We start from the raw sequence: 14,704 nt of genomic DNA on the forward strand, positions 1-14,704 counted from the left end.
AACAATGTGCTTTGATCTGTGCTAGCAGTTTTGGGGAGTGGGGATCTCAGAAACAAGGTTTTCCATTGATTTAATATGACCTCCATCTGACAGCATGTGGTTCCAAGCAGGATGTAGTGCAGGCTGGATATATGTAGTAGGTGTCCAGCATGTCTCAGAGTCCATAGAAATGAATTTATCATAGGATTATTGTACTTTTATGTGATTGATTGAAAGACATTAGAATATGATATTACCCAAGACTTAGAGAGGAGGGATACATTCACCCCAACATTTTCCCCTTTTTCTTTGTATTAACAACTAAAATAGGAACCTTTTTTTTGGATAGGCTGCTCTGAATCTTGTTACCATGATATCTTCTGAAAAATCCCTTCACCAGGATTTTTCTCCTGAGAAGCTGAGAAGCCTCAGAAAAGAAATGTAAACAACAATTATCTGATTGCTTGGAATGTAGTTTAGAGGTTGCTTACCAACAGGTGCATCTTTGATTGGTTTCATGTGAATTGTTTTTAATTAATGACCAATCCCAGTCCAGCTGTGTCGGGACTCTGGTCAGTCACAGGTTTTTATTATTCCTTCTTATCTAGCCTTGTGATGTCTCCTATCTCTTTCTTTAGTATAGTTTTAATATATCATTTTCATTTCATTTCATATAATAAATAAAATATAATGTGGTATGACATAAATGTAATGTAATATAATATCTATTACATAATAAGTGTATATTATATTATATTATATTATATTATATTATATATTATATTATATTATATTATATTATATTATATTATATTATATTATATTATATTATATTATATTCAGCCTTCTGAAAACTTGGAGTCAGATTCTCATCTCTCACCTCATCCTGGGGTCCAACACCACAACAGAATCTGTTTTTCCTTTTGACTCTCAGGGGGGCTGACCCAAAGGAGCTGCCATGTGAGGTTCACACTCAGAGTAACCAGAGCTCTCTTTGCAACTTCTCCCTTTAGGACAGCGAGCTCCTGACATTCAACATCTCCCGGCACCAGTCCTGGTGGAGTGAAAATGGCCCTGGCTGTGTGAGGAAGGAGGCTCCAATGTCTGGCATCAAGGGGCTGGATAACCATTCCTACATCTCTGTCATCGGCTGTGCCCTGGAGTATCGCTACATCGAGGTCATGCACAGCTCCTTCCAGATCCTCATCGCGGTGAGTGCCCCAAGAGGGGAGCAATTCCCCAGGAGATGCTGCTCTGATTTCGCTCTTTTCCAGGCACAGAGGCTGGCCTGTGTTTTCCAGGGGTTTTTGTATTGCCTGATTGCAAAAGCCTCTGTAAATGTGTTTTGTTGGGTTGTTCTGTTCTCTCGTATGTAAAGTACTGCTGGAAACAGTTGGAAATGGGTATCAGCAACCTGATGCTTGAGGTAATGCATTTGTGCAACCATACAGTAACAAAGGGTTCTGAATCCCTGTTGGGGTGTGGGAATTCATGTTTTGACCCTTCTGGAGGAGGGTCAAAAGACAAAGTTTTGACAGCACAAGAGGAAATGGCGTCAAATTGCACCAGGGAGGTTTAGTTTGGATACTGGGCACAATTTCTGCACATAAAGGGTTGTAAAGTGCTGGAACAGACTGCTCAGGGAAGTGGTGGAGCCACCACAACTGGAAGTGTTCAAAAACTGTGTGGATGTAGCACTTGAGGACATGCTTTAGTGATGAATGTGGTGGTGATGCTGGGTTGATGATTGACTTGAAGCTTTAAAAGGCTTCTTCCAACCTTAATTCCATGTTTCTGTGAAGGATTGCTCTTACTCCCCATGGCTCAGTGATGGGTGGTGGAGCAAACACCTGCACATTTGTTGTGAGCAATCCCCAGAAAATGAAATCAACTTTTAAGAGGCAGTAAGCAGCATATTTTCCTTCTGGTGATACTCAGGATATAGTCCCTAAATGTTTCCATCCACTCTTTCCTCATCACAGTCTTCCTCGGGCTTTTGGAAGTACTCTGCAAAAATGCAGTGTCCTTAACATTTATTGTTAATTGTTTCTCACTTTTCTGTGAAATTAACTGAAACAAAATATCCATTGTGCCCCTCGCTTTGGTGCTGCTTCTACATTTTGTAGCCCACATCTCTAATCTGCTTTGGGTTGTTACTTTGGGGTTAATGGCTTTAGGTAAAAACATGAACTGGTGAACCATTCACATCCTGGCTTTCAGTTTTGGCTTAAAAAAGAAAGGCACCTTGCCCTGTTTAAATGCTGAAGGATTACAGAGATTTTTCAAGTTTCTGCAGTGCCAAGTACTTCTCTGCACGTTTTTGGTGCTGTCCTGATCCTGCATTTCCTATTAGCTGGGCTGGTCTGTGTGACCCAGGGAACTGCAGGGAGGGGGGAAGGCTCAGGCCCCGTTCTTGCCATGTCACAGAGAAGAGGCAGAGGCAGAAGCTCCCGTTTCCTGACTTGGATGAGCTCCCTGGCACGTGTGCTGGCTGCTAATATTCCCTCAGTTCTCCTTGGGGCCAAATGATCTCCATGGATCTGTCTGAGAGCTGCTGCCATGCCCCTGTGTGAGAGAGGCAAACCTGCGTGTCCAGCAGAACACAGCCTGGTGTCTTGTAGAGAGGGCTTTTAGGTGGAACAGGATTGGTGCTGTACCTGAGTTTGGTGAAACAAGGGCAGACTTTGCAGTCATACCATCCCCTTGTAGAGCACAGAAGTTTCTCACTCTTAGCATCCTTCCTGAACTCCTGAGCTGGCACAACCCCTGTGCCCTGGACTAGAGGTTGAGGCAACAAATGCTCCTGAGTTTGTTTGGAGTAGATCTTTGTTTTTTGGCCGCTTACTGACTTAGGCACATGGCCCTGGGCTAAGAGATCACTCTGATTTATAGAACTCTGTCTCTGGCAGTGGCTTTTCCTTTGCTTCTTCCCAAAGGCACGTGACAATATTCTCTGTGCATCTGCAAAACATCACTAAGGGCCAGATGGGGAGACAGGAGGGAAATATAAGACAAAATAGGATTTAGGGAAATACTTTCTCTCTCTTTCTCCCTGAGATTTAAGGTGCAATAAATTTTTGAGTCCTAAACCCTGGAAATGGGGTTAAAATACTCATAGGCAAGAAACCCATATGGGCTGAGCTATGCAGTGAGCTAAATTTCTACTTGTCCTGTAATAAAAATAGAGTATTGAAGGCCCAGATCTGTAACTGCTGCTGGTTCTGAAATGCTCATGTAGTTTTGTCATGTAGTGGAAGGAATGGAGCTTTTCCCCTCTTCGCTGAGGTCAGGCAAAAAGCAAGTCTTTCTCCCTCAGACCTTGCCTGAAAGCAGTCAGCCAATTCTCTCCCTTTTTACTCTCTGAGGGTCAAACTCTTTGATCCCTGCCAGTATCTTTTTCTGTTCCCTTTATCTCACTTTGAGGCAGGTTTTATTACGGGCAGCTGTCCCCAGAGTGCTGGCAGGTACCGTGCTGCAGACAGGCAGGGACACAGATCAATAGCACAAAAACACAACCAGCAACTGGAAGGCTCAGGGGATGCAGCGAGAGACATGACCTCGTTCCCTCCTTGTCTGAGACCAGAATAGTCAGTTCCCTGTTAGGAAGGGCAAGGGACAGGCAAAATTTTGCTTTCAGTAGTTTGGTTTTGCTTTTTCTGATGTTTTTTAGAAGTTGTGGGGTGGGGGGTGTGTTTTGCTTGGTTTGGTTTTCACTCCAGGCACAGCACTGTGAAATCCACACTGTTTGAATGTGCAGTGCCCAATTGTGAACACTTATTTATTTTTTTTTCTGGAAGTTCCAGTTCCTTGAGACTACTGAGGGACTGTAGTGCAGTGTTGTGTACCTGGGGCAAGGCTCCCTGAACTCAGTCTTGCATGCCAAAGGAGAGGGAAAGCAAACCTAGATCCATCTGGTGAGCACAGTGTTGGCTGTCAGCTTGACTCCTGCTGATTTTATCATCCTGCTCCTGGGCATACATTTGAGGATATACATAAGGTCTCAGTCTGCTTTTGCTCAGAGCTTGTCTGTACTCCTTGAAGGCAAAAGCAATTCCTTTAATCTGGAATGCAATCAAACTTGGGCATATTAGTCACCACCACACATGATCCAAGTTGCTGTAGGGCCCAGTATGAAAATCTCTCTCAATGCTTTAGCACAAAACACATCAGAGGTAAAAGCTCATTGGGTCAACATCTAAAAGTCTGTCCTGGTGTAGAAATGAACTGTAAAGATAATCCTCCCAATCCAGGTAGGAAGTGCAGCAGCTTCTTTGTCAGGATAAGAATCTGCTTTGCTTTTTCCTTAGCAAGGATTCATCTTGCACATCCCCAGCTCGCCAGCCAGCAGGGAGAGGAGTCATTCCCAGCTCTGAAATACCTGGCATAGCTCTGGGCTCTCCATATGGTACTTCTGGGAGTGGGGAGGCTTGGGCTTTTCCTGAGGCTCCACTGAATGGGGTAGGAATTGGAAATGTCTTCCCAGGCGCAGAACTCGCTGCCTGCCTGCCTGTCTGTTGTTTTCACTCAGACTGACAGGTTGGAAGGTTCCCAGGGAGGCAGCAAGGCAAGCCTTGACAGCAGATGTTATGTGAGAACCAGTGTGCAAGAGATGCCTTGCTCTTGGCAGAAGGTAGATTTTCAGTGGTTGTAATTGCATCCAACGAGTAAAGAAGGTCAAGGAATTAAAGGATTTTGATTGCCTCTCTTTGGCTATCTGGTCACAATAGCTCTTTCACAAGCTGGATTTTTGCTTTCTCATAGCAGACTTCCCTTCATTTCCCCCTCTTGCACTGATGTCAGTGTGCACCTTTCATTAGCTCTGATTAGAAGTGAAACCTAGAATGCATCTGCCTGGAAGAAGAGTCTTTGCACCTATTCTCTGTGGTGGAAAAAGCAGTGGCAAATTTGTCTATTGAGAGAAGAGTTGGAGAATCTTCACTAGGACAGAGGTAGACTAAAGCCAAGATCTTACACAAGTAATACCTCCTAAAATTTGCCTTCCCATCCTTTGTGTATTTTGCACACTTGCAGCCAGCTGGTCCCTTTCTCTGGGTTTTTCTCTAATTTACTCTTCTGTCTCCGGTGCCTTCATTCAACACTGCTGGCTGATGAACAGTTTTCAACTCTATATTAAAAAGTTCACTTCAGAGGGCTGAGGGGCTGGGGGATGCTCAGACATACGTTTCCCCCGTTCCCTTGGGGCACACTTGTCTCTCCCTGTCTTTCCCACTCTGTTTGCCTGCAGAGTGCTTGGGGCAGCCCAGCTCCCTCCTCTCTGGTGGGGCAGCGTGTGCATTCCCAGGCTGACACAACACACCTGCCCTCAACATGTGTTCCTCATAAAAGGCTTAATCAGATCCTTCTGCAGCTTGGAGAAGCTGGTACTGCACATGCAGAACAAGCAGAGAAACAGCAGCAGAGGCTAAAGCCCTAGAACATTCTTTGGGGAATTAGAGCAGTGGCTTAGTGTCATTTTACATCGCTGACATTTTCCCTCCTCTTCCACCTCCTCGATGTAATTTGCAAAGATCCAGGAATTACTGGTATTTCCCCGGGATACAGAGTTTAAACCCCTCCTTTGTACTGAAGTCAGCAGCCAGGATGGCACTTGGAGCAAGGGTGAAATTATTCCAAATTGTTGGCTTCTGTGAAGCTTCCTGTTGTGTGTTAATTGCTGATAAACCGGGTGATGTTTGGGGGTTTGACACATCGTTATCAAAGATGCAGTCAGAAGGGAATTGCAGGTGTTTCTTGGAGACTGCTCATTCCACACTCCAGCAGACTCTTCCAGGGGAAAGACTGGACAACAGGAGCAGCATTTCTCCTCCTTAGCTGTATTTCATTCATAATTTATTCGAAGGTGAGACATGGGGATTTCCATGAGTTCGGTTAAACCTTGAGATTATTTAATTTGAGGTTATTTAATTGCAGATTAATCCTTTAGAGTATTTAATAAGGTCAGCACATAAAAAACTGGAATTCATATTTATGGTGTATGTCTCTTCCTCCCTTGCCATTGGGACTCTCCTGTTCTGGCCAGATCACAAGACAAAGCTTCTTTGAATAAAATGTTCCACTAAACTAACAAACTTTTTTATTGATGAAGTGCATCTAAAGAAGAAATGATTATAAAGTCAATAAAAAGTAAATTTTAAACACTAAGCAGATGATTTTGAAACAAAGCCAGGAGATGGAAGTAATCAAAAAATAAAACCTTCCACTCCAATGAAGCTGGGATTAGAGATTTAGGGAAGTTCACTTAATTCATTAGGCTCTGATTGGTTGGTTTGTTTTTCTGAATGCAAAAAAAGTCACCTTAGTCATAAAGTGAAAAATGTATGGGGTGAGCAGAATGATGGTTGAGGGTTATGGAGCATTAATTTCTGTGCTAAACAAACTTCCCAAGTCAATCACATTGCTTGGTGCTTCTGAACCATGAAAAATGTCCAGAGCTTTATCAGGTTTGCTGTGACAGTACAGCTGATAATGGCTCCTGACTCTGCTCATAAACTGGGCAGGTAAATCATTTTCATTGGTAATTCTAGCCAGAGTTTCCTGACACAGGTACCACATAAGATTTGTGTCTACGTGTTATAGAGTATAATTGCAGTGAGTGGATTTAGGGCTGCCACTTTGCATGGCTGTTAACCCAAAGTTCCTACTCTGAGAGGTGATGGGAAATCTGGGGAGGGAGAAAACGGTCCTAGAGTTCCCTTGGAATCAGGGTGTGTATTCAGGGTGCACCTTTCCTGCCTGGATATTTGTGTGTGTGTAGATTGTGTAATTGGACGTGATGTAAGAGGCTGAATCTTGCAACTATAAAAATGTAAGCAAGTACAGAGGATGTGTATGAGCACGCTCCCAATTTATTACTCGGGTTCAGATGCCTTTGTGCTGGAGATCACAAGGTTGGTTGGGCATCTCGCGGAGTGCTGGGACGTGCAGGACACACTCTTGTTTATCCCAGAGCACCTGGGTGGGGTCCCGCAGCCCTGGGAGGAGCGGGTGGCTCCGGGGAGCGGCCTCGGGGCTTCAGCACCACGGCCAGAGCCCGGGCCGGGAGCCCCGCGATCCTTCGGGCTGGGAAAGCTGCCCGAGACCACCGAGCTCCCCCAGCACTGCCGAGCCCACCACTGAACCTGGCCCCCAGTGCCACATCTGCTTGTCTTTTAAATGCCTCCAGGGATGGAGACCCCACCACTGCCCTGGGCAGCCTGTGCGAGGTCTGGATAACCCTTTTAATTATGAAATGTTCCCCAATATCCAATCTAAAGCTCCCCTGGCACAGCTTGAGGCCATTTCCTATTGTCTGCTTGTTTCTTTGGAGGAAGAAAGCCCTTACCTGGCTACAGCCTCCTTCCAGGGAGTCACAGGGAGCATTAAGGTCCTTCCTCAGCCTCCTTCCAGGGAGTCACAGGGAGCATTAAGGTCCTTCCTCAGCCTCCTTCCAGGGAGTCACAGGGAGCATTAAGGTCCTTCCTCAGCCTCCTTCCAGGGAGTCAGAGAGAGCATTAAGGTCCTTCCTCAGCCTCCTTCCAGGGAGTCACAGGGAGCATTAAGGTCCTTCCTCAGCCTCCTTCCAGGGAGTCACAGGGAGCATTAAGGTCCTTCCTCAGCCTCCTTTTCTCCTGAGCCCCCTCAGCCATTCCTCATCAAACCTGTGCTCCAGACTCCTCCCCATCTTTTTTGCTCTGACCTGCCCAAAAACTGCCACAAACTTCAGAAAAAAAAATTCCAAGATTATTGTATTACATAGGATAAAGGAAAAATCTCTGATATTCTGTTTGGTTTTGATTTGTCTGCATTAAGGACTGATAGTTCCATTCTGAGACAATTCTAAAGGCAGCAGGTACAATTAGATTGGCCATTGCATGTGGCCAGAGGGTTTATGTTTCCCTGTAGCTCACAGGAGTTTATCCTGAAGCAGCCTTGGTCTCAGAAAGGCCCAGCAGAGGAATGAGGGAGTCCCCAGAGCTGCCCTTCCTCCACTGAGGTTCTGGGATGTGCTCCCATCAGGCTCTCCCAAGAGGAAAGAGTGAGCTGCCTTCTCTTTCAGATGATTAGAGAAAAATCTTCAGAGGAAAAACAGGATTTAGTGATGCTACAAAAACATTCCATTTCCTTCCAACAAAGCATGTTTTGTCAGGGAGAGCTGGAGAAACCACAAATATTGTAAAAGTCCCCAGCAGAAATCTCATTATCCTGCCTTTTGTTTTCGGGTGTGATGTATTTTTCTGTCATATTAGAAATGAATGGACTCTACTTTTCAAGCCCTCCCATGCATCATTCTGTCTCCACTTGGAGTGAGTCACTGTGTGTTGCAGGCTGACTCTTGTTCCCAGGAATTGAGTTCACAGTGGAAAACAATTATGCCTCACAATAACTTTACTAATGCAGTTTCTGTCAACCAAGATCTCGCTAAGTGGGGTGTTATGGAAAGATGTGAAATGAAGGATGGAGAGGATATTTGATTAACAGGAAGAAGGCAAAGCAAAATAAGACCCTGCTGCATCTGGAATTCCCATAGTACCAGGAGTTTGTTTTTTTGTTTAGGCTGAGGAACACCTTGAAAGTGAACCTGAAGGAGGCAGCTCTGATGCTTTAGATCTTCTAGAAACTACCAAATTACTAAAGATTTTTGTGTCTGGACCTTTCTGCCAGTACAGCACCATTCTTATGGTGAACTACTTTTCTCTCTCATCTGCATAAAAACTACTCACCTCTAATTGGTAATTTCCCCCATATGACAGGAGTGCTGAGCTGATGAGTTCTCATCAGTCCAACTCTGTGTCTCCTGTGCGTTGTTGTCTGTCCCACAAGGCATCCCCATCACTTCTTACAGAGACTTAACTTAGCACAGCAGTTTCAGTTTCAACAAAGCCAGCCCATGTTCTTGCCAATCATTCAAGCAGCTGAAGGTGCTGCTCTGAAGGTGAGGATTCTTATCTTCTCTGAAGGTGAAGGTTCTTACACGTTTTCCTTCTGAAGCTTTGGGTGTGCTGCCTCAGTGCCTTCCCTGACACCCACACCTCCTCCCTACAGCAGATATGGCTTGGCTCCACAGTTACAGAAATGCTGCCAGCTGAGTGTAAATAGTGCCTGCTGAAGTTGTGCCCAGTGGGTTCTGACCAGGCTCACACTGGCTGATGCTAAAATGATTTATTCTCTCTCTTTTCCAGCTGGTGGGCTTTGTGTATGCCTGTTACGTGGTTAGTGTTTTTACAGAAGAAGAAGACAGCTGTAAGTATTTATCAACAGATCCCTTGGCAAAGGTTTTAGTAAATTGTATTTCTCTCTCAGATGTTTGTCTGTCAGGACTGAGCTGCCATCAGATTTCTTTCCATCTCTGCCTCTGTATGTTATGGCACTAACTAACCCTCAAGGATCAGCTATTTTTACTGTGAGGGTTTTTTTTCCCCATGTCACTCTGTGTTGGGTGCTGTAATTCTGCTACACTTGGAGCACAGAAAGAGCTTGGTTTTGGCTTCTCAGCTGGACTAAGCCTTAGAGAAACTGGGCAGCTGTTTCTGTTCTCAAGCTCATGTAGCCTGAGAATAATGGCTCTGAAATATTGCTGCTGTGATTAAAAGCACCTACAACAAAGCTCTCAGCCCAGGGCTCAAGTGGGAGACCTGCAGAGTCTCATGTGCCACAAGCTGAGGATGAAGCAGATCATGAGAGTTCTTGCCAAGAAGCAATCTGAGCACTTAATTTAAGAGCAGAGGAAGTGCTGTGTTTGAATTACGAGGAGGAAGGAGCCAGCTCGCTCGTGTTGGGTACACAAATCTCCTCAGTGACAGTCAGTCACTGTGACACCTGTCAGGGTAAAAACCCACAGGGCTGTGGGACCTGTGCAGGTATCCAACTGCTCCTGGATTGCTTTGCCCCTCTAAAATGCCCTTTGAGAGCAATGATTTTACAAACAGAAAATGGATGCATGAAGTAAATGCAGTTAGATTTGTTTGGCAATGTGTTGGGTCGAGGCCAGATTACTCCAGCAAAGGAGCTCATCCAAAGGTTTTACATCCAAGTATCAACTCTTTTAAGACATTGATTAGGTTTGTGCAAGTAGCTTTGTTGTTTTAAAGAGCAGCTGGCATGGAGGAGAGCTGGAAAACAACAGCTTTGAACTGAGTATTTGAAAGTACGTGAAGAATGTGTTTTCATAGGAGCGAGAGGAGATGCATTACTTATCTGCCTTGTCCTTATGTTTTTTTCTTCCTTCCTTCCTGGCTGAACTCATTCTCCTGGCTTTATTGATCATTTCTGTAGAGCTTGGCAGTGCACTTAGAGAAGGTGCTACATTATAGTAATATTTTTTAAATTAGGCTATAGCTCTTGTATTAGCTAAATAGCTCCAGTTCTGAGCCCCTGCTGAATATTGTAAAGCAGTAACTTGACAGAACTAATTTTTATAGTAGGGATCTGTTAGGAGAGGCAACAACATGGGAGGAAGCTTTATCTAGGCAACACAGAGCTGGTAATTTCAGGATATGTATTTTTTTTCCCACTAACAAATTCACTTTCCCTCCCAGTTTCCCAGCTTGGAGTTAAAATGCCAGCTTGAATAATTAACAATGACAAACCATCAATATTTCACACTCACAGGGGTAGATCCTTCCAGTGACCTGAATAAATTTGAGCTGCGTTTTAATTTTCTCTTCCATTTGTGGTTTCCTTTAAATGTTGCTTTGATATGCAGCATGAAGTAATTATAAGTGCAGAGGCACATTAATCAGGAAGCTCATGCTAACGTGATTTTCATGAGAAAACACAGCAGTAGGGACCTACTAATGCTGAATTGTGGCAAGAATATTTTAGATGTGCTAATGCAATGTGTTGAATCACAAGGAACCACACTTAAGATTTCTTTTTTTTAAGTGTCTTGGATTTTGAGTGCCCTCATGCTTGTGTGTTCAGATGATAAGACTTGTGTTTGTTCAAGGTACCCAGTAGTTACTGAAAATTGCAGTTTTTAAAGTTTCCCAATTTAGGCATTCCACAACTGAAGTGATAAAGTTAATATCTAGGTTTTGTTTAAAATGGCAGCCTGTTTTGATTCTAGAGTACTCAAACACTTTCAAAAGTGGCTGAGAAAAGGTAAAGCTTCACTGAAACTCTTTGGGAATTATCCCCACAATTAACTTAGAATTTCTGCAGATTTCACCCATTACCTGTCAGTTGTCCCAAAATTGCAGTATTAGCCTGAAGCTTTCCATCAAGATGGAATTTGTCAGAATCTGTTGTCCTTAGTTTTCTAAATATATTTTAACAAGTTTGGGTTTTTTCACATCCAGCATATTAGTAAATATTTTTTCTATTTGTTGATCAGCAAAAAAACCTCAAACCTCTTCAGCTTAAATTTAAAATAACAGTGCCACCTTCAGGAAAGAAAAATAAACAGGCACTTAAATAGTTAAAAAGAAACCTCTCCAGTTATTTTTTAAATGGCAGTTGGACAGGATGCTTTTCACACTTTCATACAAAATGTACTAACTTGGCACCAAAAAACGATCCAAACTGGGTCAGTTTTGAAGGGTTTTGCAAGGCCTGCGAGGTCAGTGACAAATCCCAGCACCTGCCACCCTCCTGCCCTGCCTGTGCTGGCCAGCTCTGTGCTGCAGGCTTGGCCTGGAGTCCAGGGAACTGAGACAGCCCTGGAAAATTCGTGCCTGGGTCCTGAGGGAATTGTCACTTGGAGCTGTCCCCACTGAGTTACGCTGCCCTGGGTGAGCCCTGGAGAAGGGAGGCATTGTTCCTGTTTGTGCACAATTCAAAGAAATTCACTTGGCAGAGGAGATGCAAAAAAATACCAGAGCTGGAGATAATGAGCTGGTTGCGGTTTTCCAATGCTGCTGTTGTCTTGCAGGAGAGACAAGTGGGGCAAGAAAATTCCCACTTCAGTGTGTAACCCTCACACTGTGGGAGGGCTGTGCTGCCAAACCTCTCCCTGGCACTGCCTCAGGAGCTGTTCCCCAGCTTCCTCCCCTCGGCTCTGGCTTTGTCTGCTCCGCTCATGTGCAGTCACAGTGTGGTGGCAGTACCCAAGGAGGCTATTCTAGAGTCTTTGTTAGCTCTGCTTTAAGTTTTGTGTTGGCTGAAATCTCCTCTTGGCATGCTTGCCCATCCCAGGAGATACCAGAAATCCATACCTGAAAAAATCACTTTTCTGTTCTGTCACTAATTTTTGTGTTTATGACATTACATTCACCAAGCCTTCCTTTCATTTCCTTCCAACTTTCTGGCCATGTTTGTTTGTTTATTTGAGTTTTGATTTTTTTTCAGTTGATTTCATTGGTGGATTTGATCCATTTCCTCTCTACCATGTCAATGAAAAACCCACCAACCTTTTGTTCAAGCAGACATACCTGTAAGTATCACCAGTGCTAAGAGACTCCACGTGCTTCTTGGTTTCAAGGGTACCACAGGTTTGGGTTTTTCCCTCCTTGTAGGTTGATTTCTCCAACAGGCTTTTCAGGCATGGAAGGAATGAACAAAAGGACACCAAAAGGGGTGAAGCTGCCCTTTCTCAGCTCCAAAATTATTTTAAATTCTATTGCCTCCAAGAACTGAGCCTTCCACGTGTGGGGCAGCCCAAGAGTTCAGAGAGAGAGAGAGAGAGTTCAGAGTTTAAAGAGTTCTGAGAGCAGAAAGGGGAGCTGTCCACAGCAGCTTCTCTCGTACCAATAATGAAGGGCCACTGTTGAATTCCCATTTCTACCCTGAGGCACAAGATCACAACTTCACTCTCTTCACTTAAAAGCTGGCTCTTAATGAGATTCTCAAACACGAAGGCCAGTTCTGTCTGTTTAGAGAAGCAATGAGATCTGATTTTAGATTCTTCCAATTGATCTGCAAGAGGCAGTTCAACACATGGAAGTGTTTTACAGCAGCTGCTGAGGGAGGCTGTTTTTCAGGAACAATGTTACCAGAATCCTGCCAAAAAGAAGGATGTGAGGATGGTGGAAAAGAGTGGGGCTGAAGGAAGAAAAACTTCCCTGAGGTAGAGTAGTGGATGTGCCCCTCTAATTTCATAAGGCCTTACTGCCCACTTTGTCACTGCAGCACAAGATCAGGAATACAAGTAATTTCTGCAAAGCCACTGAATTCCCTGTAACTTTGGGGGTTCTCTAGTGTTATTACAAGGGATGCTACAGGAGATTAAATATTGATTTCGCTCTCATTTTGTCACAGTGGGGTGGAATTTTTCATAGTCTGCAGAAGCTGTGCAGCTTTAAGCAGCTCTCTGATTTACTAGCTGGATGCAGCAGCGTGCTGAAGAAGCATCACATTTTTACAGTACAGGGTTTGGGCTGCTTTTTTCTTAAAATGACCAATTCTGCTTGTGAAAGAAGCTCTCACTTCTAAATGAAGATTCCTGTATGGGGAGATGGTAATATGAAGAGAAGTTAGCAATGTAAAACTTTCTTCCAGGGCCTCAGTAAGAGGAGAAGCTGCTGCTCAAGTCCACAGCTAATTTCGTTGTTCCTCCCTCCCTTTCTTCAGCCCATCACTTCTCTGTTGATATCTTCTGCCAGCACAAAATAATATTTCTTCCAGGCTAACAGAAGGTGAAAACAGCTGCTGAGCTGTAGATAATGTGACCCTCTATAAATTTCAGCAGCCACCAAATAGCAATTTCTGTTTATTTATTTCAGCCTATTGCCTCTTTTCCATGTGTGTGAATGGGAGGAAGGGATAATTCATTCCCAGGTTATGGTGCCATGGAGTGCTGCAGGCTGGGGCACTGACTGCCAGATGCCCTTGTCCAGCTGTGAAAATCATTTAGCGATGACTTGAAGGCAGGTTGGGTTTTATTTTATATCCTCTTCAAGAAGATGTGAAACAACAAATATACCCAACTTTTTTTAAAATTTAAGAAGGGCTAAGGATCAGGAACATGGGGTTTCTGGTTTGAACTCCTTTTTGTTGATGGAAATGTTGAATGAAACCAAATTTATTCTACAACTGATCACTTGGAGCTGACTGCAAGCAGGAACTTTCATTTTAGAATGGCATCACCCCCTTGGCTGCAGTGTCTGGGCTGCCACACTTCTCTAACAGGATCACTTTCCTTCATTCTCCAATGGAATTATCCTCTTCACTCCAGTTTTACCTATCATTTTCTGATGAGATCCCATTCCTTCCTCCCACTGTGCCCTTTCCTGGATTATTCTCAAGTCTCTTTTCTTCATATCACTGAGTTTATGAGATTTTAGAGATCTGAGTCCCCACAGTACAATGAATGACATGAGCTGCTAAATTCAGTATTTAAACTGTGCACCAATCAATTGATTCAGCCAATCAAGGCACCACACTAATTATTTAATAATAATATATTAGCACTCGTGATAGAAGACATGTTAAAATCTTCAGTGCCTGAGCTTCTGTGTTGAAGTACTTACCCAAAGGATAGTAAATCACTTCTGGAAAGACAAAGTTGCTCACCTGAGGCTAAAAGAGAGTATTTTCAGTGAGTTTTTAGGAAGAAAGGATTGAACTCTTTCTCCTCCCTGAACTGAAGCACAGGTTGTGCCTGCTGGCACCACTGTCCCCCCTTGTGCTGCACAGCTCAGGACCTCAGCTCTGGGTTGCTTTTCTTCTTGTTTGTTCATTTGTAGTAACAGAATTCTCATCACTTGAGGCAAAAAAGCATTTTTGCACCAATGACTGGAAGTGCTGGCCAAGCCAGCTTTGACATTTCTCACTCAAGCTGTTCTCTCCA

General features: G+C 43.9%; 1 protein-coding gene across 3 annotated transcripts in view; it reads left to right on the forward strand.

Moving 5' to 3' along the window:
* The window catches only part of NKAIN4 (sodium/potassium transporting ATPase interacting 4), a 51,032-nt gene that overhangs the window by 33,601 nt on the left and 2,727 nt on the right, over positions 1-14,704 (forward strand). For 2 of the 3 annotated variants that reach the window (XR_004981457.2, XM_036395656.2), the window contains exons 4-6: positions 993-1,190; positions 9,159-9,219; positions 12,265-12,349. Coding sequence is in view for 2 of the 3 variants with exons in the window: in XM_036395656.2 (XP_036251549.1) it covers positions 993-1,190; positions 9,159-9,219; positions 12,265-12,349 (344 nt within the window). In the remaining variant the exon portion in view is untranslated. The remainder of the gene's footprint in view (positions 1-992; positions 1,191-9,158; positions 9,220-12,264; positions 12,350-14,704) is intronic. The other variant, XM_036395657.2, reaches the window with a different exon arrangement.

The sequence above is a fragment of the Molothrus ater genome, chromosome 17, assembly GCF_012460135.2.
Source record: "Molothrus ater isolate BHLD 08-10-18 breed brown headed cowbird chromosome 17, BPBGC_Mater_1.1, whole genome shotgun sequence".
Taxonomy (NCBI): Eukaryota; Metazoa; Chordata; class Aves; order Passeriformes; family Icteridae; genus Molothrus; species Molothrus ater.